At 50.3% G+C, this 27,328-nt stretch overlaps 1 protein-coding gene and 1 long non-coding RNA gene across 2 annotated transcripts; one reads left to right on the top strand and one right to left on the bottom strand.

Annotated features, from left to right (window-relative positions):
- Positions 1 to 1,932: 1,932 nt before the first annotated feature.
- On the bottom strand, positions 1,933 to 16,015 carry MEFV (MEFV innate immunity regulator, pyrin). The gene is made up of 10 exons (XM_032144886.2): positions 15,739 to 16,015; positions 13,595 to 14,227; positions 8,868 to 9,217; positions 8,346 to 8,441; positions 6,169 to 6,399; positions 5,678 to 5,700; positions 3,636 to 3,751; positions 3,417 to 3,449; positions 3,018 to 3,050; positions 1,933 to 2,852 (listed from the first exon to the last, which is right to left on the bottom strand). The coding sequence occupies exons 1-10, from the start codon at positions 16,013 to 16,015 to the stop codon at positions 2,299 to 2,301; spliced, it is 2,346 nt and encodes a 781-aa protein (XP_032000777.1). The 3' UTR covers positions 1,933 to 2,298.
- Positions 16,016 to 24,236: 8,221 nt separating this feature from the next.
- On the top strand, positions 24,237 to 27,036 carry LOC131382337 (uncharacterized). Its single transcript, XR_009211727.1, has 3 exons — positions 24,237 to 24,412; positions 25,104 to 25,227; positions 26,595 to 27,036. It is a non-coding gene; the product is annotated as an uncharacterized LOC131382337 (long non-coding RNA).
- Positions 27,037 to 27,328: the final 292 nt, after the last annotated feature.

Raw genomic sequence — 27,328 nt, 5'->3', positions numbered from 1 at the left:
AGGTTTTGCCATGTTGCCCAGGCTGGTCTCGAACTCGTGGATACAAGCGATCTGCCCACCTCCAGCTCCCAAAGTGTTGGAATTGCAGGCATGAGCCACCGCACCCAGCCTAAAACATGTATGAAGAAGTACAGCAAAAAACGAAGTTCAATATGTGGATTCCAAATAGCAAGTATTCAAAGGAACTGTACAATTTCCATAGAATGAAGCAAAGAGCAGAAATTCACATGGAAAAATTCACAGCCTCATTAACAGGTAATGAAATAAAACAAAAGTAAGGCCTCATTACATCGCTATTAAATCAGCAAAAAAATTTTAAACGGCAGTCATTGCTTTGGGCATGAAATATTTTTAAAATCTTTGCAAAGGATGGTATGGCAACCCGTAGCAAGCATTATCAGATATTTCACATTCAGGAACCATTTTGGGAATAACACAGGAGAAAAAAATATGTATATGGTCAGGTGGTGGAAAATATACACAGATATTCATGAAAAGCTTATTACGAGGGAGAATAGCTGCAGGGAACAGCTAAGCCGTAGGTCACGTGAACTGTCCTGGGATGTGGATTACTCTTGTAGAATAAAACTCGTGGAGGAAAGCACAGCAAGTTTACCTGCTCTCATCATAGCCATGGAGTATCTGAGTCCAATCTAGACTCTAGTAGTGAAGACAGAGGAGTTGGCACAGGAGTTTGAAGTTTAATCTTCATTTGATGTTTTTCTTCTTACATCCACCTTTTTTTGGAGACAGGGACTCACTCTGTTGCCCAGGCTGGATTGCCGTGGTGCAGTCTCAGTTCACTGCTGCAGCCTCGATCTCCTGGGCTCAAGCCATCCTCCCACCCCCATCCCTATGGCTAATTTTTGTATTTTTTGTAGAGACGGGTTTTCACCACATTACCCAGCTGGTCTCAAATCCCTGTGCTCAGGCGATCCACCCGCCTTTGCCTCCCAAAATGCTGAGATTACAGATGTGATTCACCATGCCTGGCCCCTTTACATCTCTTTAAATGAAGGACAAATGCGCGGGACGTGTGTGAAGTAGAACCTAATATTCCACAACCCACAGATTTTCCCATACAAACCAAGACAGAATAATCTGATACTTGGAATACATGCCAAATGTTTTTCCATACAGTAGTTCCGTCTGCTTCACGAAATGCAGTTGGGAAATGGGATTCTACAGTGATTGAGTGATAAATGCAAATGACCAGATTTTCTAATTTTTTTTTTTCATGAGGCCCAGTCAATTCTCTTAAGAATCATGGCCAGGCATGGTGGCTCATGCCTGTAATCCCTGCACTTTGGGAGGCTGAGGTGGGTGGATCACCTGAGGTGAGGAGTTTGAGACCAGCCTGGCCAACATGATGAAACCTCATGTCTACTAAAAATGCAAAAAATTAGCCGGGCATGGTGGCGGGTGCCTGTAATCCCAGCTCCTTGGGAGGCTGAGGCAGGAGAATCTCTTGAACCCGGGAGGCGGAGGTTGCAGTGAGCCAAGATTGCGCCACTGCACTCCAGCCTCGGCGACGAGCAAAACTTTGTCTCAAAAAAAAAAAAAAAAAAAAGAATCATAGGCCAGGCACGGTGGCTCATGCCTATAATCCCAGCACTTTGGGAGGCTGAGGCGGGTGGATTACCTGAGGTCAGGAGTTCGAGACCAGTGTGGCTAACGTGGTGAAACCCCGGTCTCTACTAAAAATACAAGACAACTAGCCTGGTGTGGTGGCATGCGCCTGTAATCCCAGCTACTCAGGAGGCTGAGGCAGGAGAATCGCTTCAACCTGGGAGGTGGAGGTTGCAGTGAGCTGAGATCGTCCCACTGCACTCCAGCCTGGGCCACAGAGCAAGATTCCATCTCAAAAAAAAAAAAAATCATAGTTCATTAATCCAGGTACACAAATACTTCTATCCCAATCCAGTCTGCTTGTGTTTCTCTAGGCTTCCCATATCCTCAAGACAGAAGCAGAGAGAACAAGGGGACATATCCTTGCCGTGGGGTTCTGAGGGAACACGAGGGCCAAATCTGTTCAGGAGCACCTGAGAGTGCCATTCACCAGGGGCGGATTATGCAACGACCCCATACTTCCTCCTCTGAAATCCATGATGATTTACAAACATGTTCGTTCCTAACTTACCTCTGCTATAATCAGGTAGGCTCCTTGGGCACAGTAACTATTTTGTTGTTTTTGCGTTTCCCATAGCAGCTAGCACCTAGTCGGCATTCCGTGACTGTTGAGTGTGTGAATGCAAGATACAAGGCCAGAAGCAGGAAGAGAGATGCAGCGTTGGGCATTCAGTCAGGCCCCTGACCACCCACTGGACAGATGGTCAGAGGAGCTGTGTTCTTCCCTCCATCATGTGTCCCAGGGCCGAAGATAGGTTGAAGGGGCCCAGAGAAAGAGCAGCTGGTGAATGTATACATGTGAGATCTGGCTGTCACGTTGTAAAAGGAGATGCTTCCAACTCTGTAGTCCACGAAGATGCCCACACGCTTGGGAGGCTCCTTTATTAGCAGGCGGGTCGGGGGAACGCTGGACGCCTGGTACTCATTTTCCTTCATCATTATCACCACCCAGTAGCCATTCTCTGGCGACAGAGTCATGTTCCCTTTCCTGATTATGGATGCCTTGCAGGCTCCCAGGATCCATGCTGTCTTGTCTCCGACCTCCACCTCCCAGTAATGGCGGCCGGAGAGGAAGCTTGGAGAGCCCAGAACAACGATGCAGCTGTCAAATCTTTGCGGGCCATCAGGCAGCCTCCCCCGCTTGTTTCCAAGTCTAACACTCTTCAGATCAACAGAGAAGATGAGGTTGGGGTAAGCGGTTTCTGCATCTAGAATCACATTAACTGCAAAGAAAATTTGAACACCTAGGTAGGGGTCCATGGGCAACATCCCTACAGGATTCTCCCCACCTGCAGGAAACAGGGATAGGGTAGTTCTTCTGGAACGTGGCCGGGGAGAGCACAGGGATCCAGCAGGCCAGGGCCACTTGCCTTGATCTGGGCACTTACCGGCATGTGCCTGAGCGCCAATCAGCTCTGGAACTACGGAGAAAAATGAGACAGAGAAAAAAGTCCTGAGCATTAGCATTAAGAGGGGCTAAATTACACTGTCCCGACAACAAGGAAAGACAAGGAACCCCCTGCTTAGGGCCCTGCATGCTATGTTGGGTATAATCCCGTTCCTCCCAGGAACCCAGGCCATGTCGGGGACTGTGGTCTAATGAGTCAACTCAGCCAATGAGTCACGCACAGAGCCTGGGAGGCCTGCCATGACCTTTCTCCTGCCTTTGCTTCAGGTGTGTGTTTTTTTTTTTTTTTTTGTCTTCTAAAGAGGGCCCCTCAAGTCAACAGCACAAGGGAACACTGCAACAACCCCGGGCCAGCACACACCATTACCGCTGGACTCACCATTCAACATTTCCATTTCTGAACGCAGGGTTTCTACAATGTGGGAAAGGGAGCAGAGAGAAGCCGGAGTTAGGTCCCTCAGCCAGGGACAGATGGAGGAGAGGTTGAAGGCAGGTCAGCAAGACCAGGGGAGGAGGAGGGAAGTGAGGGGCTCTGGGCTATGTGGATCTTAGGGAGGAAGTGAGCATGCACCTCCAATCTTCTCCCAAGCCCATCTACCTGAGAAGTACTTTGCGCTCTTCTCCACAAACTCTGACTTCCGGTGGAGGAATTGGATCTTTTGTTGCATCTCTTGAGGAGTGGTCCACTGTTCAGGGACAGGCACTGTCTTAGCCCTAGAGACAAAAGACTGTTGACCAGAGAAGGCTGGAGCGAGGGGGTGGCCCAAGTACCCATGAGCTGGAAATGAGCTGCACTCTCCACAGGGCACACCTAGCCCAGCCTGAGCCACACAAAGAAAAGTCTTCCCTGGATTCAGAGGTCTAAATGCTGGTCCTTAACTTTGGCCACAGGTTGTCATATACTGGGGTGCTTTAAAGACATGGATATCAAAACCACAAGGAGTTTTCAGAATGGACTTAAAATGACATTGATATTATCTACTAGAATTATCTATGTCAAATTGATTATACACCCCTTTCTATTGAAATAAAAATGATAATTAATGAAAAACAAACACACACAACAAAATATCCCTTCACATCCATTAGGATGGCTATTATAAAAACAGCAACAACAGGAAAAAATAGACCACGTATGGTGGCTCATGCCTGTAATCCTAGCACTTCGGGAGGCTGGGGCAGCGGGATCACTTGAGCCCAGGTGTTCGAGTCCAGCCTGGGCAACATGGCGAAACCCTGTCTCTATTAAAAATACAAAAAAGTAGCCAGAAGTGGTAGCACATGCCTGTAGTCCCAGCTACTCAGGATGCTGAGGTAGGAGAATCACCTGAGCCCAGGAAGTTGAGCCTGCAGTGAGCTGTGACTGTGCCACTGCTCTCCAGCCTTAGTGATAGGAGTGAGACCTTGTCTCAGGAAGAAAAGAAAGAAAGGAAGGAAGGAAGGAAGCGAGGGAGGGAGGGAAGGAAGGAAAGAGAAATGGCTGGGCGCGGTGGCTCACGCCTGTAATCCCAGTGCTTTGGGAGGCCAAGGTGGGTGGATCACTTGAGGTCAGGAGTTTGAGACCAGCCTGGCTAATATGGTGAAACCCTGTCTCTACCAAAAAAATTAGCTGGGCGTGGTGGCACGCTCCTGTAGTCCCAGCTACTAGGGAGGCTGAGGTGGGAGAATCCCTTGAACCTGGGAGGCAGAGGTTGTAGTGAGCCAAGATCACGCCACTGCACTCCAGCCTGGATGACAGAGCAAGAGGCTGTCTCCAAAAAAAAGAGAGAGAGAGAGAAACAGAAGAATATAAGTGATGGCAAAGATGTGGAGAAACTGGAGCCCCTGTGCACTGCTGGTGGGAATGTGAAGCGATGCAGCCCCTGTGGGAATTAGGATGGTGGTTCCTCAAAAAAATTAAACACAGAATGACCACATGGTCCCGCAGTTCCACTTCTGGGTATGTATCCAAAATAACTGAAAGCAGGGTCTCAAGCAGATATTTGTACACCCATGTTCATAGCAACATTATTCACAAATCAAAAGTTAGAAAAAGTCCCAATGTCCATGAATGGATAAACAAAATGTAGTATGAACACGTAATGGACTACTATTCAGCCATAAAAAGAAAATAAATTCTGATACACGTTACAACATGGATGAAGCCTGAAGACATTACGCTAAGTGAAGAAACGAGACACAAAAGGACACGGGGATTTTGTAAAGCTCCCAGGTGATTTTAAGGCTTAGCCTCTTCCTGTCCCTTCCCTCCCCTGCCTGCTGGGCTTAGCCTAACTCCAATCCAAACAAGCTTCCCGAGGCCACCAGTAGGCCTGAAGGGGCAGTTTTCATCAGGTGAATTGCACGGGACACAATGCACTTGGAAGGTTTCTCAGGGAGCCTCCATCTTGTTTCAGCAGGATGGCTGAATCCACCCTTCCCAGTCTGCAGCTCCACACCTGGTCAGCCTCCCCGCTGACCAGAAGCCCTTTTCCCTACGCAAATCCAGAGAGACTTTGGGAAGCTGCAGAAAAAAGGAGGAGTCTGGAATCACAGACCCCGGGGTTGGGAACATCTCCCTCCCAAGTCCCTTCTGGGACTATCTCCCCCAAAATGCTTCCTGCAAGACACCCCAGGGTACACCACAGGACCTCGCTGTACCTGTGCAAGATGTCTCCGATGTCCTAGGAGAGAAAAGAAGGAAACTGTCGGTTACCAGGCTCCTAGTGGCTGTGCTGATTCCTGGCCTCTACTCCTGGGCTCCTGGACTTTTAGCTCCCCGCTGCACTTACCAGGGCTCCTTGCCCCAGGGTGTCAGTGGAAGTGGAGCACCTTTCTTCAATTCTAATTCTAACCACGGGAATTCAGGCATCCCAGGTGGCGAGGCCTGCAATGGATCGGCCCTCAAGCCCTGCTGATCCCTTCTGGGAAATAGCAGGGATCCCCTGGATACTGGGCCACCCTGGGCTCCTGAGAGACCTCATCAAAGGGGTCTGGGCACAAGAGGCATTGTGGGTCACCAAGACCAAGTCCTATCCTAGGCCTTAGGGGCTTCACCTACTTGTTCCAGAACAGCTGATGGCAGAGCTGGGAGCCTGAGGCATCCTGATAGGCACAGGGGACCCAAGAAAGCCCGGTCCAGGCACACCCACCTGCAGAAGCTCCCATTCTGACTGGCACTGCTTGGCCTCCAGTTCCCCAATCAGCGCGTCGAGCAGGGCGATATCCTGGGATACGCGGGTGTCATATGCCTTCCTGATCTGCCCAACCATCTGGCCCACGTCCTCCAGCGAGGCCACAAAGAAATGCTCTTGCTGCTCCAGGAGGTGGTACACCTGCTCCAGCTTCCTCTGCACCCGCTGCTTCAGCACTTCAGTTTGTTTCTGGGGAGCAGAGGACAGGGAGGTATGGGGGTCTGTGCTATGGGCGGACATGTATGTCCAGGAACCCCCAGAAGCCCACCTCCTGGAGGTGTATAAGAGGTGGGCTTAGGCCGGGCGCGGTGGCTCACGCTTGTAATCCCAGCACTTTGGGAGGCCGAGGCGGGCGGATCACGAGGTCAGGAGATCGAGACCACAATGAAACCCCGTCTCTACTAAAAATACAAAAAATTAGCCGGGCGTGGTGGCGGGCGCCTGTAGTCCCAGCTACTCGGAGAGGCTGAGGCAGGAGAATGGCGTGAACCCGGGAGGCGGAGCTTGCCGTGAGCCGAGATTGCGCCACTGCACTCCAGCCTGGGCGACAGAGCGAGACTCCGTCTCAAAAAAAAAAAAAAAAGAGGTGGGCTTATGCTGCCTCTTCAAGGCCTAGATTCCAGAGCAGGAGGCAGTATTGTCTGGAACCTTCCAGAACAGACTGAGCATGGCTGGGGCTAGCTCTGGGAAAATGTCCTTAAACCTGGTGTTAAGGTTTAACTGTGTCCCTTTCAAAATTTACATGTTGAAGCCCTACCCTCCAGTACTCAGAATGTGATCTTATTTGGAGATAGAGTTCTTGCAGATGTAATTAGCTAAAATGTGGTCCTACTGGAGTTGGGTGGGTCCCTAAGCCAATATAAATGTTGTTTTATAAAATGGGGAAATTTAGGCTGGGTGCAGTGGCTCATGTCTGTAATCCCAGCACTTTGGGAGGCTGAGTTGGGCAGATCAGTTGAGGTCAGGAGTTCGAGACCAGCCTGGTCAACATGGGGAAACTCTGTCTTTACTAAAAATACAAAAATTAGCCAGGAGTGGTGGCATGTGCCTATAGTCCCAGCAACTTGGGAGGCTGAGGCAGGAGAATTGCTTAAACTGGGGAGGCGAAGGTTTGCAGTGAGCCGAGATTGCACCACTGCACCCCAGCCTGGACGATGGAGTGAGATTCCATCTCAAAAAAAAAAAAAAAAAACAACTCTAAAAAACAAAAAAACCAGTCCAGGCACGATGGCTCACACCTGTAATCCCAGCACTTTGGGAGGCTGAGGCAGGTGGATCACCTGAGATCAGGAGTTTGAGACCAGCCTGGCCAACATGGCAAAACCCCGTCTCTACTAAAAATACAAAAATTAGCCAGGCGCGGTGGTGGGCGCCTGTAATTCCAGCCACTCAGGAGGCTGAGGCAGGAGAATTGCTTGAACCTGAGAGGTGGAGGTTGGAGCGAGCCAAGATCGTGCCACTGTACTCCAGCCTGGGTGACAGAGCGAGACTCCATCTTGGAAGCAAAACAGAAAAACACAGAGTAGATTTTAAAGTTCAGAGTGTTCTTGGCCGGGCACAGTGGCTTACGTCTGTAATCCCAGTACTTTGGGAGGCCAAGGCGGGCGGATCACGAGTTCAGGAGTTCGAGAACAGCCTGACCAACATGGTGAAACCCCATCTCTATTAAAAATACAAAAATTAGCTGGGCATGGTGGCACTCACCTATAATCCCAGCTACTCAGGAGGCTGAGGCAGAAGAATCGCTTGAACCCGGGAGGCAGAGGTTGCAGAAGATCACACCACTGCACTACAACCTGGGTGACAGAGCGAGACTCCGTCACAAAAAAAAAAAGTGGCGTTCTCCTCCCCTTTCCTCAATCCCATCTTTCTGCGATAGTCACCGGCATAGGTTGCTCTATACCATCTTCTGGTGAGTATGAGAAAGCATGACAGGATCCTCAGAGATACCTGCTGGGGGTGGTCTCCCTCTACAGGGATGAGCTCACCCTTGGCTACTGGTTACCCCCTGCCCCTTGAGAGGATGTGGCCATCCCTGCTGCCCTGTGAACCACAGCAGAATCTCGGGGACCCCTGCTCACTCTTCCCACCCTCCTCCCAGGGACGGATGGGCCACCGGCCACCTCTGGCCTTACCAGAAAGCTCACTGCCTTCTCCTCCCCATAGGATCGCTGCTCCTCCCCTGATTTTCTCAGCTTCTTCAGATGCTCCAGCTGCTTCCGAATTTGCTTCTGGAAAAACAGCACTTGTTGAAAAGCTTGAATTTGGCTCCTGCCATCTTTAGCTGGTGCCAACTCTGGAGGGGAACATCTCCTTCTGGTAGCAAGGCTGAGGGTGCTGCTGCCAGAGGCATGGGGAGGGGTGCTCAGGAAAGAGGAGGGAGGAATGGCTGCATTGCCAAAGGCGGCAGAGCTGAGAGGCACTTCCTCTGAGCCTCTGGATTCAGCCATACCTGAAGCCAGCTCCCCCTGGATCTCTGAGCAACATAAACCTGTAACTCCCCTCTTTGCTGGACTGGTTTATATTGTGTTCTTGCCATTTCCAGCCCAAGAATGCTGGTTAATGCACCAACATCCCAGAGTTGTTGGGAAAATGAAGTAAGGCCCCGTGTGTCCAAGTGCCTAGCAGAGAAGAGCCCACAGGCAGGGAGTGCCTACCTTGTGTTCCAGGGCGGCCTCCTCAATGGGGCGCACCCGGTGGCCTTGGTGCTCCTGACTCAGACTGCAGATGAGGCAGATGGGCTCACTGTCATCATCGCAGAAGAGCAGCTGGACCTGCTTCATGTGGCGCTTACACTGTGGCAGGGGCTGGGGGCTTAGGCTTCCCGTGCTCTTCCTTTCATGGGAGGCCTGGCACCGGGGGCAGCCAGGTGAGCGGCTGCCTGAGGCCTGGGGGTGCCCAGAAACTGCCTCAGGGCAGCTGCAGGAATCACGCACACAGGTACCGCCAACTGGGTCTCCTTCCTGGGCGTGGCAACGGGGACTCACAGCCTTGTCTGGTGGCGTTCCTGGGGACATGCAGTGGAAAAATCCCCTGAATTGCAAACCCAAGTTGCTTACACGGAGGTATCACAAAGCACAGCGGAGACAGCCCTTGCCTGAGATGCGCGAGTTCTCAGTTAGACTCTGCCCACTTCCTAGCTTGTCCTCCCCTGACTTCCATCTAGTGGGGCAGCAAACAGGCCACTGGGCCTGAGAGCTAGGGGCTAGACCTCAGACATTCCTGAGACTTGGAATTCTTGGGCATTTTTCCTAAAGAAAGACCGATGGCCTTGTGCTATTGCTCCTGCACAGACGTAGATCTAGCAAGTGATGCCAAGGAAAGAGACATTCTGACCTGTGTTCCTTTGCCACTTGAACCCATCCCTGGCTGCCCATAACGTGAGCAGAGGCTCCCAGGGGATGGTGACTTGTCTGCCTTGCTCCTAGTTGGATCCCAGCCCCTAGCAGAGTACCTGGCAAATGGTAAGCATTGGGAAAATGAGTATTGAATGAAGGAATAAATAGACCACTGCTCACATCTGAGTTCAATAACCATTAAATGAAAGCAAAGAAGGGGCTGGGTGGTGGCTCATGCCTATAATCCCAGTGCTTTGGGAGGCCAAGGTGGGAGGACTGCTTAGGCTCAGGAGTTTGAGACCAGCCTGGGCAACATGGCAAGAGCCCATCTCTACAAAAAATTAAAAAATTCGCCAGGTGTTGTGGTGCACACCTCTGATCCCAGCTACTTGGGAGGCTGAGACAGGAGGATTGCTTGAACCTAGGAGGTTGACGCTGCAGTGAGCTAGGACTGCACCACTGCACTCCAGCCTGGGCAGCAGAGTAAGACGCCGTCTTAAAAGAAAAAGCAAAGAAGGGGGCATTATAGGGCTAAAGAGTGGAACTCATCATGAAGACATACCAGTTATGAATAGCTCTACCCCAACACTCTAATTGCAACTTCATAAGCAGACATGCCAGGAGATACAAGAAGAAACAGTAACACAAGGCGGAGCGCAGTGGCTCACACCTGTAATCCCAGCACTTTGGGAGGCCGAGGCGGGTGGATCATGAGGTTAGGAGTTCAAGACCAGCCTGGCCGAGATGGTGAAACCCCGTCTCTACTAAAAATACAAAAATTAGCTGGGCGTGGTTGTGGGCACCTGTAATCCCAGCTACTCGGGAGGCTGAGGCAGAAGAATTGCTTGAACCCGGGTGGCAGAGTTTGCAGTGGGTTGAGATCGTGCCACTGCACTCCAGTCTGGGTGACCAAGCGAGACTCCATCTCAAAAAAAAAAAAAAAAAAGAAATAGAAACACACCCAATCCTTTAGCCCCTGCTACCTCCCTCCCTCCTCACAGTGTCCCAGAAATTCACAGCATATCTGTAAATGAGACTGCTAGTAGCCACCAGAAATTATTCTCCCTCCTCCTCTTGTGATAGAATTAATTGTCCACATGACTGTTTCCCTGCCTCCCATTGCCCCCCAAATGCCCTGCATTTCTCAGCCTCCTTTGTAGTTAGGTGTGGCTATTTGACCATAATATGACCAAAGGAATGTAAATGAAGGTGTCACAAGCAGCTTCTAGAAACTTCTAGAGCTTTCCCCGAGGGATACTATTCCCCTCTGTTCCTCCATCTTGCTGCCTGGCATGAGGACATCACCTTCTTAGAGCACAAGCTTGAGGACGAACTTGGTGGAACAGAGCAACAGCAGGACCCCAGGGTCCTAGCCCACGGATCTGCCTGGGACTGCCTGTGTATCATTTATGTGAAGGAGGCACAAACTTCTTTTCTGTTGAGGTTACTGTTATTTGGGTGTTGCTATTATTCACAACCAAACATAATTTTAATGACTACCTCAGCAGTAGATAGTTAGGGCTTTAGCCAATAGGCTTTCCTTTCTGCTCAGAGAAAGGCAAATGGTAGACTCTTAACCCCATGATGACGCATTGCTGAGGTTATTGTGAGAGGGAGTATTTTTAACCAATCTTCCCCAGATTTTCTAGCTGGTGTCCACAAACCCCTTGGATTCTAAAGATGGACTTCAGCGTGTCCAAGAACTACCTGAAATTTGATGTGACATTTGTGAAGCTGTGCATATATGCATTTTTCAGGGTGTAAGCCTGCATCAGATTAACAAAGTGGCCCCAGGAGACACCCAGGAAAACCCAATGATATAAATACAGTGGGGACCTGGTGCAGTGGCTTACACCTGTAATCCCAGCAGTTTGGGAGGCAAAGATGGGAGGATTGTTTGAGATCAGGAGTTCGAGACCAGCCTGGGCAACATAGCGAGACCCCCCCATATCTAAAAAAAAAAAATTAAAAAAAATACAGTGGGGATAAAAGAAAATTAGGGAGGAAGTACTTTAGTACTTTTCAGGTGGCTATTCCTAAGGATGCTACGTTTTCCAGATCCCAGGGTCCTTTCTCACCAGAAGACCCAGGGACTTCTGGATTTGAAGACTCATGCAGCATACCACATCCTGTCCCCTCCCAGGTCTCAGGGGTCCGTGGACTCCCAATTTTTTTTTTTTTTGAGACAGAGTTTTGCTCTTGTCGCCCAGGCTGGAGTGCAGTGGCATGATCTTGGCTCACTGCAACCTCTGCCTCCTCGGTTCAAGCAATTCTCCTGCCTCAGCCTCCTGAGTAGCTGGGATTATGGACACCTGCCAGCACGCCCAGCAAATTTAGTATTTTTAGTAGAGATGGGGTTTCACCATGTTGGCAGGCTGGTCTCGAACTCCTGACCTCAGGTGATCCACCCCCATTGGCCTCCCAAAGTGCTAGGATTACAGGTATGAGCCACCACACCTGGCCTGGACCCCCAATTCTATTTCTCTTCCTTGAGTGCTGTGATTTGTCCTCTCCAGCCAACAATGCATTGGAAAGTGTGTTCCATAGGCCAGGTGTAGTGGCTCATACCTGTAATCCTAGCACTTTTAGAGGATAAGGCAGGGGGATCGCTTGAGCCCAGGACTTCAAAACCAGCCTGGGCAACATAGAGAGTACTCGTCACTACAAAAAATACAAAAAAAAAAAAAAAAATTAACCAGGTGTGGTGGTGAGCACCTATAGTCTCAGCTACTCAGAAGGCTGAGGTGGGAGTATCGCTTGAGCCTAGGAGGTCGAGGCTGCAGTAAGCTGTGCTCACAGTATTGCACTCCAGCATGGGAGACAGACTGAGACTCTTGTCTCAAAAAAAAAAAAAAAAAAAAGGAAAATGTGTTTCTGCATGCTGCCCCCACCACGAGCATGGAATTGCCAACTGGACAACCTCAGTCCCCTCTAAACTGGTGGCATTTTTCTTTTACAGTTTTTCTTTAGTCTCTTTACCTATAGGGACAGCTGCTTAAAAAAATCCAGATGGCCTGGAGCCTCCTGATTCCTTGCCAAAAACCAGAGGAAGTTAAGATCAGAGCAAAACCAGTGCAAACTGGAACAGGTGACTTCCAGTTACCTTTAGATCATTTACACATAGTTATAAGGCTAAAGGCCCCTCCCCTAAAAGAAGATGGCCAGGGTTTTGTGTCCATGAGATGTAGGAAGAAGCACGCTGGGGACAGCGCCTGCATGTATGGAACCCTACCCTGGGCCTGCTTACCCATCTCCCTTCCCCTCCCCGGACTCTAAAATCGCCCTGCCTCCCGTCCCTTGCAAGCAGACGCCTGCAGAGGTGAGCTCCCCTTCTCCATTATTTGGCCACTGAATAACACCTGATTGCCTTTTTCAATTGGACATTCTTTCTTTCTTTTTTTCCCCCCCCAAAATGTTTAAGAGACAGGGTCTTGCTGTGTTGCCCAGGCCGGAGTGCAGTGGCACAACCTCAGCTCACTGCAGCCTGGAACTCCCGGGCCCAGGCAATCCTCCTGCCTCAGCTTCTTGAGTGGCTAGAATTACAGGCGTGTGCCACCATACCCAGCTAATTTATTTTTTAGTTTTGTAGAAGTGGAGTCTGGCTACGTTGCTCAGGCTGGTGTGCAGTGGCATGATCTCAGCTCACTGTAGCCTGGAACTCCGCCTGCTCAAGTGAACCCAAGCAGCTGGGACTACAGGAGCATGCCACTATTGTATTTTGTAGAGATGGGGTCTCACTGTGTTGCCTAGGCTAGTATGGAACTCCTGGGGTCAAGAGATCCTCCCGTGCAGGCCTCTCAAAGCTCTGGGATTACAGGCGAGAGCTACTACGCCCTGCCCAACCTTTGGGTTTTTATTTTTAAAATTTTATTTATAGAGATGGCGGGGGTCTCACTATATTCACCAGGCTGGTCTCAAAGTCTTGGCCTCCAGCAATCCTTCCGCCCTGGCCTCCCAAAGCGGTGGGATTAGAGGCATGAGCTATCGTGCCTGGCCAGCCATTCTTTCTCTGCAGCCGATATAAAGTAGGAAAGAACACAATTTACCGGTGACCGAATGTTCTGGATTCCCAGGGCCTTCCTCCAGGTCCGCAGATGCCCCTCCATCCGGAGTGGGCCTTGCCCGGGGTTCTGTTGCCGAGACCAGATTCGCAGCTGTCGTTTCCTCTAGAGTCAGAAGAATTTCTGGATTTGCGGGCGCCTTCTCCCCTGTAGAAATGGTGAACTCAAGGCTTCGAGGCCGCCTCTTTCCCGACGGCAGGTACACTTCAAAGGGCCTGCACTCCTTCCGCCCCGGCGCGCCCCCCCCCAGCCCCTGCAGCCTCCCCGCGGAGCTGGCGTTCCTGCGCAGCTGGACCTCGGCCTGGTGCCCCTCTGGCGCCCTGCAGGGGCCGGGGCTTCTCCCGCTGGGCAGGGCCGGGCTCCGGGTCCGAGGCTTGCCCTGCGCGTCCAGGCCCTCTGTGGCCTTCTCTCTTTGTTTGCCCAGGGGCTTCCTCGACAGCCCCCTGCCGGCCTCGGGCTGGCTGCACCGCAGGCTGGCAGCCCCGTCCCCGTACGGCCGAGGGCCGTTCCCCTCCTTCCCCTCGGGGTGGTCTGGAGTCTTCAGGATCCTGGGCTTGTTCTCCCCCAGGGAGCTGGACGCGGCAGAATCGTCTGTGCTGTTTTCTTGTGTGGAATATTCTGGAAGGACGACCAGATGCAAAGTCATGAAGCTGTCCCACGTTTAGGGCCCAAGATTCAGGGGAGAGGAGAGAGAATCCCATTGGATATTAAAGTTTAAAAATTGAGGAAAAAAACGGGCCGGGCGCTGTGGCTCATGCCTGTATTCCCTGCACTCTGGGAGGCCAAGGCGGGAGGACCACCTGAGATCAGGAGTTCAAGACCAAAAGGGTTAAACCCCGTCTCTACTAAAAGTACAAAAATAAGCTGAGTGTGGTGGCGCATGCCTGTAATCCCAGCTTCTCAGGAGGCCAAGGTGGGAGGATCATTTGATGTCAGGAGTTCGAGACCAGCCTGGCCAACATGGCAAAACCCCGTTCCTACTAAAAATAAGAAACTTAGCCAGACGCGGTGGTGCGCACCTGTAGTCCCAGCTACTCGGGAGGTGCAGGCATGAGAATTGCTTGAGCCCGGGATGTCGAGGTTGTAGTGAGCTGAGATCGGGCCACTGCACTCCAGCCTGAGTGACAGAGCGAGACTCCATCTCAAAAACAAAAGTTCAAGACTTCCCAGACAATGGCAGTCAATTACCATTCAGTAAGAACATGCTTGATGTTGCTATATATTTCTGTCTCTCTTATTTTATTTTTTGAGACAGGATCTTGCTCTGTTGCCCTGATGTGATCTCGGCTCACTGCAACCTCTGCCTCCCAGGCTCAAGCGATCCTCTCACCTCAGCCTGTTTTCTGTTTTTTCAGTAGCTGAAAATACAGGTGTGTGCTACCACGCCTGCCTCATTTTTTTGTATTTTTGGTAGAGACAGGGTTTCACCATGTTGCCCAGGCTGGTCTCGAACTCCTGAGCTCTAGCAATCCACCCACCTTAGCCTCCCAAAGTGCTGAGATTATAAGTGTGAGCCACCATGCCTAGCCTATATTTCTCAAATAGTACTTTTCAATCATTTTAAGCAGGACAACTGTTTCAAATAAGATCTTACACAGGTCAGCAAAACCCAGATTATACGTTTTAAAAAGAAAAATAAGCCTGGCACGGTGGCCCATGTCTGAAATCCCAGCACTTTGGGAGGCTGAGGCGGGAGGATCACTTGAGGTCAGGAGTTCGAGACCAGCCTGGCCAACATGGTGAACAGCACTGAGAAGATTCTATACCAACCCCGTTCATATGACTGCATAGTAATCCCTTTTTGCTAACCTAGCGATGTTTGTCTGGCATGAGTATTAATCATAAACGAAGTGAAGAAGTCTCAGAGAACAGGTGCTCCAGCTCCTGCCTTTGCTGACCGTGACCTGCTTCTTAAAAAACCCATTAGGAGCCTTAAGGAAGTTTACTAACCCAGTTCCAAAGGCCAGAGTGAAGGAAGGGACGTTCCTGAACTAAAGTCATCTGGATCTTGGTAGACCTGAGACTCCCAAACCCCAAGTCAGAGTGAGCTGCTCTGAGCTCCTGGTCCCCTTTCCCACAAAGCAGCCAGCACTCAACACTGGGTGAGGAGGAGGCCTGGGCCCACTTACCCTGAATGGCTGCCCTCTGGAGCTCCTCGGCCAGCAGGCGCTGGTTGATGGCCCGCAGGACCTGCAGGGTCAGCTGCACGGCGTACTCTTCCCCGTAGTAGGTGACCAGCAGAGTGGCCATCTTCACCGGCCTGGCTCTCTGGATCTGGCTCCGGGGGATCCTGGAGCGCTCTTTCTCCACACTGGTGTTCTGCAGCTTGAACTTGAACTTCTCAAAGTCATAGGGCACCAGCTCCTCCAGGGTGGACAGCAGATGGTCACTAGGGGTCTTAGCCATGGTGCTGAGGAGGAGAGACTGGAGCCAGCTGTCTGGCTTCTGGCAGGAGAAGAAGCCTCTGTCCTTGGTGAGCAAGAAAAGGCAGGTTGTGAAATAGCGGAAAAGGCACAGGAAATGCCCTGTGTCTTGGTGGGAACTGAGACTAAGCGTAAGGGTGTGTCCATGCCGGCTGTGTTCTCTTATTACAGGTTCAGAGGATTTTCCAGCTGGGAGGGCCCAATGCCTTGGCAGACATGTGCCCCCACACCCCTCCCAAACCCTGGACCTCACCTCCACACTAGACCACAGACAGACGGGTAAGTCTGCAAGGAAAGGTCTGGGATTGGATTCCAGACACCCCCTCCAATCTCCCTTCCTGCCAGGATCTGGGGCTGGCAGAGCGGGTGAGTGGAAACAGAGAGAACTATGCTGAGGGCCCGCCCTGCTGGTCAACTGTTCTCCTCCAGACTCGGGGTTTCACGGACCCTCCAGAGCCAATGGCACGGGAGGGGGGAAGGGTTGGCAGTGAATACAGTCCTGTCAGCTTTGCCTTTCCTGGCCCAAGAAGGCAAGTGAGGCCAGAAGGACACTGCCAGGAGATAACTCTTGCCACGCCATCACCCCTGTTGATCCGGTTCCAGTTGTCTGGTTCTTCCAGCCACATGAAGGGCTTGAAAAGCAATGCCTGGACCACCATCCTGACTCATCTGCTCCCAGAGCTGACTCAGTCCTCGCTCCCTGGAGCCAGAATGCTCTTCCGTGCACATTCATTGAACATTCTAGACAGTGTGCCAGGATGCTGGAGCTACAGGGGTGAAAAGGCACGGGTGTCCTTCAGCTCATATCTGGTGCAGGGCCCCAGAGGTGGCTTTGAAGCTAACAGAAGTTACATGTTGGGGGCAGGGCACAGTGGCTCATACCTGTAATCCCAGCACTTTGGGAGGCCGAGGTGGGTGGATCACCTCAGGTTGGGAGTTCAAGACCAGCCTGGCCAACACGGTAAAACCCCATCTCTACTAAAAATACAAAAATTAGCCTGGCATGGTGGCACATGCCTGTACTTCCAGCTACTTAGGAGGCTGAGGCAGGAGAATCACTTGAACATGGGAGGCGGATGTTGCAGTGAGCTGAGATTGTGCCATTGTACTCCAGCTTGAGCGACAGAGCGGGACTTTGTCTCAAAAAAAATTTAAAAAAATTACATGTAGGGTGAACTGACTTCTCATTTACCTACTTCTGACCGTTGCATACCCTAATTTATTTTTTATTTTTTGATAGGGTCTTGCTCAGTCACTCAGGCTGGAGAGCACTGGTGGGATCTTGGCTCACTGCAACTTCTGCCTCCTGGGCTTGAGCAACCCTCCAACCTCAGCCTCCCAAGTAGCTGGGACTGCAGGTGCATTCCACCACATCCGGCCAATTTTTGCATTTTTTATAGAGACAGGGTCTCACTATGTGGCGCAGGCTGGTCTTGAACCCCTGAGCTCAAGCGATCGACTCTCTTTGGCCTCACAAAGTACTGAGATTACAGGTGTGAGCCACTGCGCCCGGCCAGAAGTTTTGTTAATAATGCAATTTACCCTTCACCAGCACTTCCTCTGCCCCAGCCACCACTAGCTTTATAAACACCACCTCCTAGAATCTCTGCAGCACCCTGCAGGGCTGCATTTATCATCCCCCTGTGCAGCCAAGAGTCTGTAGCTTAGTGACTTGCCTAGAGCCAAGATCCAAACATCAAACCACTTCACAACATGGTCTCTTGCATGACAATAATTTGTGATTTTACTACTCATGACTACCCATGGATGTCACATTTCCACCTGACCACTGAAGTCCGGGATGGGTCACTTCCACAGGTCAGTCACAACAATGCAATGCCTAGCTGAACTCCCGGCTCTGGGTGTGAGCACCTCTGTGTGTGCCCAGCCTGGGATTCAAGGCTTTGATGAGTTCTGGTTGCTTGAATTTAACTTACTGTCCAGCTGGTCCACCTGTTTGCTATTTCACAGAGTATTTGGTGTTTTTGCGTTGTTTTCATAGCTGACAACAAACATGCAGTTCACTAGATCTTTCTGAGCTATAACCCCCCCAAACCCAACATCTTCCCTAAAAAAAGGGTGAATTGGGCTGGGTGTAGTGGCTCACACCTGCAATCCCAGCCCTTGGGAGGCTGAGACAGGAGGATTACTTAAGCGCAGGAGTTTGAGATTAGCCTGGGCAACATAAGGAGACCCTGCCTCTACAAAAAATAGAAGAAATATTAGCTGGGTGTGGTGGCACACACTGGTGGTCCCTGCTACTCAGGAGGCTGAGGTGGGAAGATTGCTTGAGCCTAGGTTGAGACTGCAATGAGCTGTGATTGCACCACTGCTCTCCAGCCTGGGTGACACAGCAAGACACCCTGTCTCAAAAAAAAAAAAAAAAAAAAAAAAAAAAAAGTGGATGAAATGCACATTGATGGTGCAGACGGCAGATTTTTGGAATTTTTAGGCTGGGCCAGAAGAAGGGTGTTGAATGGGGTATCACTGGGGCCAGCACCTGTCCCTGACTCTGGACGGTGGCAATCTAGCACCTCCCAGGCAGTCTCCCACTACCAGATGGAGAAAGGATGAGACTGTGCAGTGACGCTATGGGTGCTGTGTGATCCCATCTCGACTGGTCAGAAAACTCCTTGGAGCTGAGACCAAAACCCCATGACAGAATTGGGCAGGGAACGATACTTTCCGGTCTAAAGCAGGATATTTTGCAATTGTGGTGACACGTTTTGCAACAGAGGCTGTTCTGAGGCAGGACTTCTGGAAGGCAGTGTTTTCACACCACTTTGGACTTTCTAGGGCAAGGCAGGCTCACAGAGCTTTTGTTTGGAGGGGTTCCAGTAATTTCTCACAGTGAAAATAGAATTATTGCCCTTGTAACGTCATTTAAGTGTTTAATGATGAAAGTGGAATGGTCATGGGCTGTCTTGCATGCCCCTGCCATTGGATGTGTGACCTTATTTGGGGCGACATGGCAAATCTAAACCCAACAAAACTGCTGCAAAGCGTCTACTCTCTGCTGTTATTCCTGGGAAATGTGTGGCTCAGACACCACGACTTTCACTCCATTCCTGGTCACCAGGGGTTTCACTTTCTATTGCATTCACTTCTGCACATTTTGGGATTTAAAAAAATGAAGATTGTATTACTTTCGTAATAAGCAAAAAAGATAGCTTTAAAAAGTCTTTCAGACCGGGTGCGGTGGCTCACACCTGTAATGTCACCACTTTGGGAGGCCGAGGCAGGTGGATCTCTTGAGGTCAGGAGTTCGAGACCAGCCTGGCCAACATGGAAAACCTCATCTCTAATGAAAATACAAAAATTAGCCAGGCGAGGTGGCGCACACCTGTAATCCCAGGTACTCCGGAGGCTCAGGTAGAATTGCCTGAACCCAGGAGGTGGAGGTTTCAGTGAGTCGAGATTGTACCACTGCACTCCAGCTTGGGCAACAGAGCAAGATTCTGTATTAAAAAAAAAAAAAAAAAGTCTTTCAGAATTAGCTTAACTTCTAAGGGAGTATCAGTCCCGTGCCCCTAAACCATCACGATAAAGGAGGTATATAGTATTTACTTATTTATTTATTTTATTTATTTTGAGACAGAGTCTCACTCTATCACCTCGGCTGGAGTGCAGTGGCAAGATCACGGCTCACTGCAACCTCTGCCTCCCAGGTTCAAGCGATTCCCCTGCCTCTGCCTCCCGAGTAGCTGGGATTACAGGTGCCCGCCATTACACCCAGCTAATTTTTCGTATTTTTAGTAGAGACGGGGTTTCACAATGTTGGCCAGGCTGGTCTTGAACTCCTGACCTTGTGATTCGCCCACCTCAGCCTCCCAAAGTTCTGGGATTACAGGCGTGAGCCACCGTGACCAGCCAACTATTTTTTCATAGATGACGAAATGTAGGCTTAGAGGTAGGGTGACCAACACATTTTGTCTAGGAGCAAAACCCAATTTGCCCAGTCTCAGCACTGAAAGCCTAGTTCTGGGAACCACCACAGTCCTGGGAAATTGGGACAATTGCCCACCCTGTTTAGATGGGTTAATTGACATACTGAACACGTCTATCTAGGAAGAGGCATCACAGGGCCATTCATTTACTCATGGAGCACCTGCTGTATGCCAGATGCTATTCTAGGTACTATGGATACAGAACTGAACAGAAAAAAATATCTTGCAGAGCTCACATTCTTTTTTTTCTGATATAAATGCCCTTCAGAAGAGGCCACATTCTTTTTTTTTTTTTTTCAAGATGGAATTTCACTCAGTCGCCCAGGCTGGAGGGCAGTGGCGCAATCTCGCCACTGCAACCTCTGCCTCCAGTGTTTGAGCGATCCTTCTGCCTCAGCGTCCCAAGTAGTTGGGATTATAGGCACCGACGACCACGCCTGGCTAATTTTTGTATTTTTAGTAGAGACAGGGTTTCACCATGTTGGCCAGGCTAGTCTTGAACGGGATCCTGGCCTCAAGTGATCTATCCACCTCGGCCTCCCAAAGTGCTGGGATTACAGGCGTGAGCTGCTGCGCCTGGCCCAGAAGAGCCCACATTTTTTTTTTTTTTTTTGACGTTTCGCTGTATTGCCCAGGCTGGAGTGCAGTGGTGCTATCTCGGCTCACTGCAAGCTCCATCTCCGGGGTTCACGCCATCCTCCTGCCTCAGCCTCCTGAGTAGCTGGGACTACAGGCGCCCGCCACCACGCCCGGCTAATTTTTGTATTTTTAGTAGAGACGGGGTTTCACCGTGTTAGCCAAGATGGTCTCGATGTCCTGACCTCGTGATCTGCCCACCTCGGCCTCCCAAAGTGCTGGGATTACAGGCGTGAGCCACTGCGCCCAGCCAAGAGCCCACATTCTTATAGGAAAGTGTGAATTGATATAAACAAACATACACAATGTATCAGGGAGTGATAAGTTGGGGGAAAAACAGCAGAATAATAGGGTTAGTGAGTGCAGGGGATTGGTTTCATATTTTATTTTTTATTTATTTATTTTGAGACAGAGTCTCACTCTGTCACCCAGGCTGGAGTGCAGTGGTGCTATCTTGGCTCACTGCAACCTCTGCCTCCTGGGTTCAAGTGATTCTCCTGCCTCAGCCTCCCAAGTAGTCGGGATTACAGGCTCACACCACCATGCCAGGTTAATTTTTGTTTTTTAGTAAAGACGGGCTTTCACCATGTTGGCCAGGCTGGTCTTGAACTCCTGACCTCAAGTGATCTACCCGCCTTGGCCTCCCAAAGTGCTGGGATTACAGGCATGAGCCACCGTGCCTCCTGGTTTCATATTTCAATAGGGCACTTGAAGAAGTCTTTTGTGCTTGAACAGAGACCCAAAGGAAGAGGAGTGAGCCAGGTACTCATTTTGAGGATGAGCAGTCTTTGCCTATTTACAGAGTGCAAAAGGGTTAACTTTGTGCTTAGTGTTTGAGGAAGAGCGGTGGCTGGAGCAGAGGGAGGGAGGAGGAGTGGATGGAGGGGTTAGAGAGGGCGCTGGGGTCCCCTATCAAGTAGGAGGGCTCCCAGGACACAGCAAGTACTTGGCTCTTACTCTGAGATGAGGGGACACTGGAAAGTTTGAGCAGAGCAGTGACATGATTGGAGTTACGCGTTAAAAGAAACACTCTGGGCCGCGCGCGGTGGCTCACACATCTAATCCAGCACTTTGGGAAGCTGAGGCAGATGGATCACCAGAGGTCAGAAGTTCGAGATCAGCCTGGCCAACATGGTGAAAGCCCGTCTCTACTGAAAATACAAAAATTTGCTGAGTGTGGTGGTGATGTGCCCGTAGTCCCAGCTACTCCGGAGGCTGAGGCGAATCACCTGAACCTGGGAGGCGGAGGTTGCAGTGACCCGTGATCGCACCACTGTACTCCGGCCTGGGTGAAAGAGCGAGACTGTTTCAAAAAAAGAAAGAAACGAAAAGAGAACACTCCAGCTTCCATAAGAGACAAGAGAGGAGAAAGGTGGTGGAAACAGACAGGAGAAAGCAATCTATTGTCACAATGCAGGAAAGCGACTGCAGGGCCCTGAACCACTGTGGAGGCAGAAGGGTCAGATTCTGGGTAATTCTGAAAGCAGGGCTAACATGATATGGATAGATTGGAAACTGGCGGGTGTGAAGAGGCATCTAGCATAGCCGTTTCTGGCCAGATTTTACAAAGGGCCCTTGTTGCTACCTTAAGGAGTTAGTGTTGAATCCTGCAGCAGCTAAGAGCTTCTGTAGGATCTCGTTCTCAACTTGGACCAACCCACCTGCCTATTGCCGCCCAGATCAATGAGATCTGCTGCCCAGGCCCCTACGCAGATAACCATATTTGTAATTGATCTTTCTGAGGGCACCTCCTGAACAGCTTGGAAACGGAGGGAGACGAAGCCAGCTTCTCAAAGTGGGGTGTGGCAGGTGGCCTTAACCCTGCCGAAAGGCTGCAGTCATGGGGCTCTGAATAGATCCCCACACCACTCACCAATGAGTTTCATTTGGAATGCGGTAACATTAAACAAGAGGGTTTGTAAAAAATAAAGGCCTACACAGATAATTTATTCTGATAATTAAATCTAGGTGGAGAGTACGCGGCTATTCATGTTACTCTCTCAACTTTCTTGTACTTAAAAATTTTATAATAAAAACTTTAAAACGCTCTGTCCTACCAATATTTATAGGAACCTGACTAGCAACCAGGCTTTGGACACGCAATCCCCGGCCACCAAAGGGCTGACAGGCTAGCGAAAGGGGCAGAAAAATAACAAAACTGTGTCTGGAAGGCAGCTACTCCCTTTGTTTTTCCTTTCCTTTTTTTTTTTTTTGAGACGCAGTCTCACTCTGTCGCCCATGCTGGAGTGCAGTGGCGTGATCTTAGCTCACTGCAACACGTGCCTCCGGGGTTCAAGCGATTCTCCTGCCTCAGCCTCCTGAGTAGCTGGGACTACAGGCGCGCGCCACCACGCCCGGCTAATTTTTGTATTTTTTAGTAGAGACAAGGTTTCACCATATTGGTCAGGCTGGTCTCGAACTGCTGACCTCGTGATCCGCCCGCCTCGGCCTCCCAAAGTGCTGGGATTACAGGCGTGAGCCACTGCGAGCGGCCCTTTGTTTTCTTACCAACTAAGAAGCAGCACTGACACTGCTTCCTTTGAGGTTCCGTTTGCTGAATCCTGCCCTCTAAGGTGCTCCCCACTTCCCCTCCCCGCCCCGTGCTGCTGTCATTCCCACGCCTCACCCTATTTTGCAACTGCTTGTTTATGAGCCTGGAAGCCACGAAGTGGTGGGAAATACGAGATTCAAATATCTGGTGGCTGTGTGACGTGGATAAATTACTCGATTTTTCTCAGCTTCCATTTCCTATCAAATGAGTTGTTCTGGGAATTCGGGGAAGTAACAGTGCCGGGAACCGGGGGAGGAACCGCCAGCTGCGTCCTCGGACGTCCCCAGAGCCCAAGGCGGCGACTGGCACGACTGTCAGCGGCGCGTCTGTGAAGAGGACAGGGGGTCCCGCCCCGGGACAGCCGTCCCCTCCAGGACCCCTCCCGCCGACGCCCCGCTGACCCCACGCCCGAGCGGAGGCCGGCGCCAATCCGGCGTCTCCGGCCCGGCAGCCCCTCCCTGGCCCGGCGCCCCAAAGGGAAGCGGCCTGGGGGAGGAGACGTGTGGAAAGAGCGGCAGAGGATAAAGAGGAAGTAGCGGTAGAGAATAAAGAGGAACTGTCCGCTGTGTGCCCGGAAGCGGGGAGGCGCTAGGGTCAAGCGAGACCCGACCTGCGCGCAATTCCGGCCGGGGTCCCGGGCTGCCTGCAGGAGGGAAGGGACCCAGGGCGGCTTCTGCCGAAAGAGTGTCTTCTGCCGAAAGTGCGTCTTCTGCCGAAAGTGCGTCTTCTGCCGAGCGGCCCACGAAGGCGCAACAGACACTCCAGCCGGTCCCCGACGCCCCGCCCTCACGCATGCACATGCGCGGAACGCGCCCAGAAACATCTGCCAGAGTGCCCCGACAGCACGCGAGCCAATTGGAGGGCGGATTAGCTGGGGCCCACGTCTCCCAGAGGTCTCCGGGTCGCGGCTCCGTTGGTCTGATTGGCAGCCGCGACAGCCTATAGCTGCTTTTCGCCGGAGGGGCCGCGCGCCGTTTGCCGGGACTGAGTCGCTGTTGTTGCTGGTATCCCGGGAGCAGCTCCTGGAAGTGCAGTCGTCGTATTTCCGGGCGGCCCGCGGCCCACGGGGATGGGACGTCCCGGGGCTGTGCTGACCCCCAAACCCTTCCACCCTTTATTAGCTTGTCGCCCTTCTTTCATGTTTACAGCTAATATTTTCCAAGTGCCTAATGTGTTCCACTTATTGTGCCACGTGCGAGGGTGCACGTGTCACGCAAGCTCGCTGTTCCAAGGAGGCTGAGAACAGGTAAATGGTCATTACCAGTTATGACCAAAGCTGTGAAGGGAAGAGATATTTCAGCCTAACAGCAGCACTGCCATTGTCTCCCTTATAATCAGCAGAGGCGGGCTAGAGCAAGGATTCTCAAACTCTGGCCCCTCCGAACCCTAGAGTAGTTTCTGAAACTTCTGTTTTTTCCTTTTGAACAAATCTAGTAACATGCTATGAGCCAGAGAGGTGATGGTTTGGCTCCAAGAAGGCACATGCATCTGGTTTCTTTCTTTTTTTTTTTGAGACGGAGTCTCGCTCTGTCGTCCAGGCTGGAGTGCAGTGGCGCCATCTCTGCTCACTGCAAGCTCCGCCTCCCGAGTTCACGCCAGTCTCCTGCCTCAGCCTCCCAAGTAGCTGGGACTACAGGCTCCCGCCACCACGCCCGGCTAATTTTCACGCCTGGCTAATTTTTTGTATTTTTAGTAGAGACAGGGTTTCACCATGTTAGCCAGGATGGTCTCGATCTCCTGACCTCGTGATCCGCCTGCCTTGGCCTCCCAAAGTGCTGGGATTACAGGCGTGAGCCACCGCGCCTGGCCCAGATTTCTTATTTCAGGAGCTTCATAGGCATAGACCTCCCTCCTTCCCTCCTACTCCCTCCCTCCTCTCCCAACTAATGCGAGACCGGCCACTACTTTTTAACTGTTTTACGTATTTAACCTTCAAGAAAGATTTCCTTTGATCCAAGAGTGTTGCAGCCCACAAAAAAGCTTGGAAACCCAGCTAGATGGTCTGTTTTTCTAGTTCCTACGTTCGATTTAAGTCCTACCCATCAAGACTACTGTCTTCAGGTAAGCATATCGAGGCTGTGTTCACCTTCATGGTAGTCTCAGGGGCACTTTCTTACACAAATAATGGTAATCATCCTAGATCATTTCCCTGCCTGCCACACTTGCCAGTTAGTTAGAAACTGTAAACCACTTAAATGTCTGTCACCAGGGCACTGGCTGAATAGCTGAGTAAGTTTTGGTGAATCCATTCCTTGGACTACACTGCATCCACTGAAAACAGTGCGGTGAATTTCTGTGTGCTAGTATGCAAAGATGGTTTATGTATTATTCAGTGGAAAAAGCACATTTGCACTACAGTGTAGATAGCATGGTCCTATGTTTGTAAATAAGAGAAAAAATGTTAAAGTATCCGGAGGGAAATGCAATAAATACATATGACTACCTTTCAAGAGTAGAATTGGGGGTAGAAGTTGGCCTTTTCCCTCTATGTCGTCTATACGTTTTATTTATTTATTTATTTATTTATTTATTTATTTATTTATTTATTTATTTTGAGACAGAGTCTCACGCTGCCACCCAGGCTGGAGTGCAGTGCCATGATCTGGGCTTACTGCGACCTCCGCTTCCCGGGTTCAAGCAATTTTCTGTCTCAGCCTCCTGAGTAGCTGGGATTACAAGCGCACGCCCCCAAGCCCGGCTAATTTTTGTATTTTTAGTAGAGACGGGGTTTCACCATGTTGGTCAGGCTGGTCTGGAACTTCTGACCTTGAGTACCGCCCGCCTCAGCCTCCCAAAGTGCTTGGATTACAGGCGTGAACCACCATGCCCGGCGTTCAGTGAGCATTTTTAAATTTTATGACTCATGAAACGTAGTCCACGAATACATGCTCATTGAGAAATAGTAAGCGAAAATAAAATATGGCAAGCTAAATGTTAGAGGAGAAATTTCTTATTTTGCTCCATTACTTTTACAGCAGAAAAATTTAAAAATTAATTACAGCAGAAGATTTGACAAATGATTTTTAAAAGCAGACTCTGCCCATAGAGAAAAAAAAATATTCAAGGTTTCCAAAGTAGGATGAGTTTAAATTAGCAAGTCAAATAAGGAACCTTGAGCCAGTACGGAAGGAAACACATCCCAGACCTATCTCCAAACACACACACACACACACACACACACACACACACACACACACACACACTGCAGGCATAACATTTATGCAGACAGACTGTTCTTTAGGGCATAATTGTCTCATGTCTCAATTCCCCTGAAGCTCCAGAGCAGAAACTGAAATTTTAAAAATGCAGTTGAGATAAACTGAAATGACTGAGAGGCCATTTGCCAAGGAAAACTTTGGTTCTTTGGAACAAAGACAGGGCCCATATCCCAGCCAACATCAGGTGGTATTTCTCTTTCTGTCCTGTAGAGGGCATCTTCATGTGTGGGCACCAGGGCAGCGGCTGGAACCACAGTGGACACCCCACGATCCACGGACAATCGTCTGCAGAAACCAGCAGCTAGAAACAATTCTTAATGCTGCAGGAAGTGGTTAGAAGAAAACGACTGTGTGAGTCAGAGCTAAAACTGGAGTTCAAAAACCACAGAAAATATTTCCAAGGCTGTCTGTGAAGTGGGGTTGTCAAAATACCAAAAATTACAGTTTTGGAACTGCAGTGGATGACCTTTAATTGATGCAGTTTATAGGTGCTAAATATTGTGTGTGCTTTACATTGCCTCATGTGAGTGCTTCATAGCAGGGTGTGACGCTGGCCAAGTGATATACCTACCCTCTCTGTCCCTGTTTCTATCAACTGTAAAATGGGGATTCTAGAGTTGTTGTGAAGATTAAATGAGCTAATACACATAAAGCACCTAGAACAGTGCTGGATACAAGGTAATAGGTGTTTCTACCTAGTCTGCACTATCTTCATGTGAGGTGGGTGTGTTTATTTATTTGTTTAGAGACAGGGTCTCACTCTATCACCCAGACTGAAGTGCAGTGTTGCAATCATGGCTCAGCTCCCTACAGCTTTTTAGATTTAATTAATTAATTAATTATTATTATTTTTTTGAGATGGAGTCTCACTCTGTTGCCCAGGCTGGAGTGCAGTGGCGTGATCTCTGCTCTCTGCAAGCTCGGCCACCCGGATTCACACCATT

The sequence above is a fragment of the Hylobates moloch genome, unplaced genomic scaffold (assembly GCF_009828535.3).
Source record: "Hylobates moloch isolate HMO894 unplaced genomic scaffold, HMol_V3 SCAFFOLD_23, whole genome shotgun sequence".
NCBI lineage: Eukaryota > Metazoa > Chordata > Mammalia > Primates > Hylobatidae > Hylobates > Hylobates moloch.
This window is presented reverse-complemented; position numbering and strand designations above follow the sequence as displayed.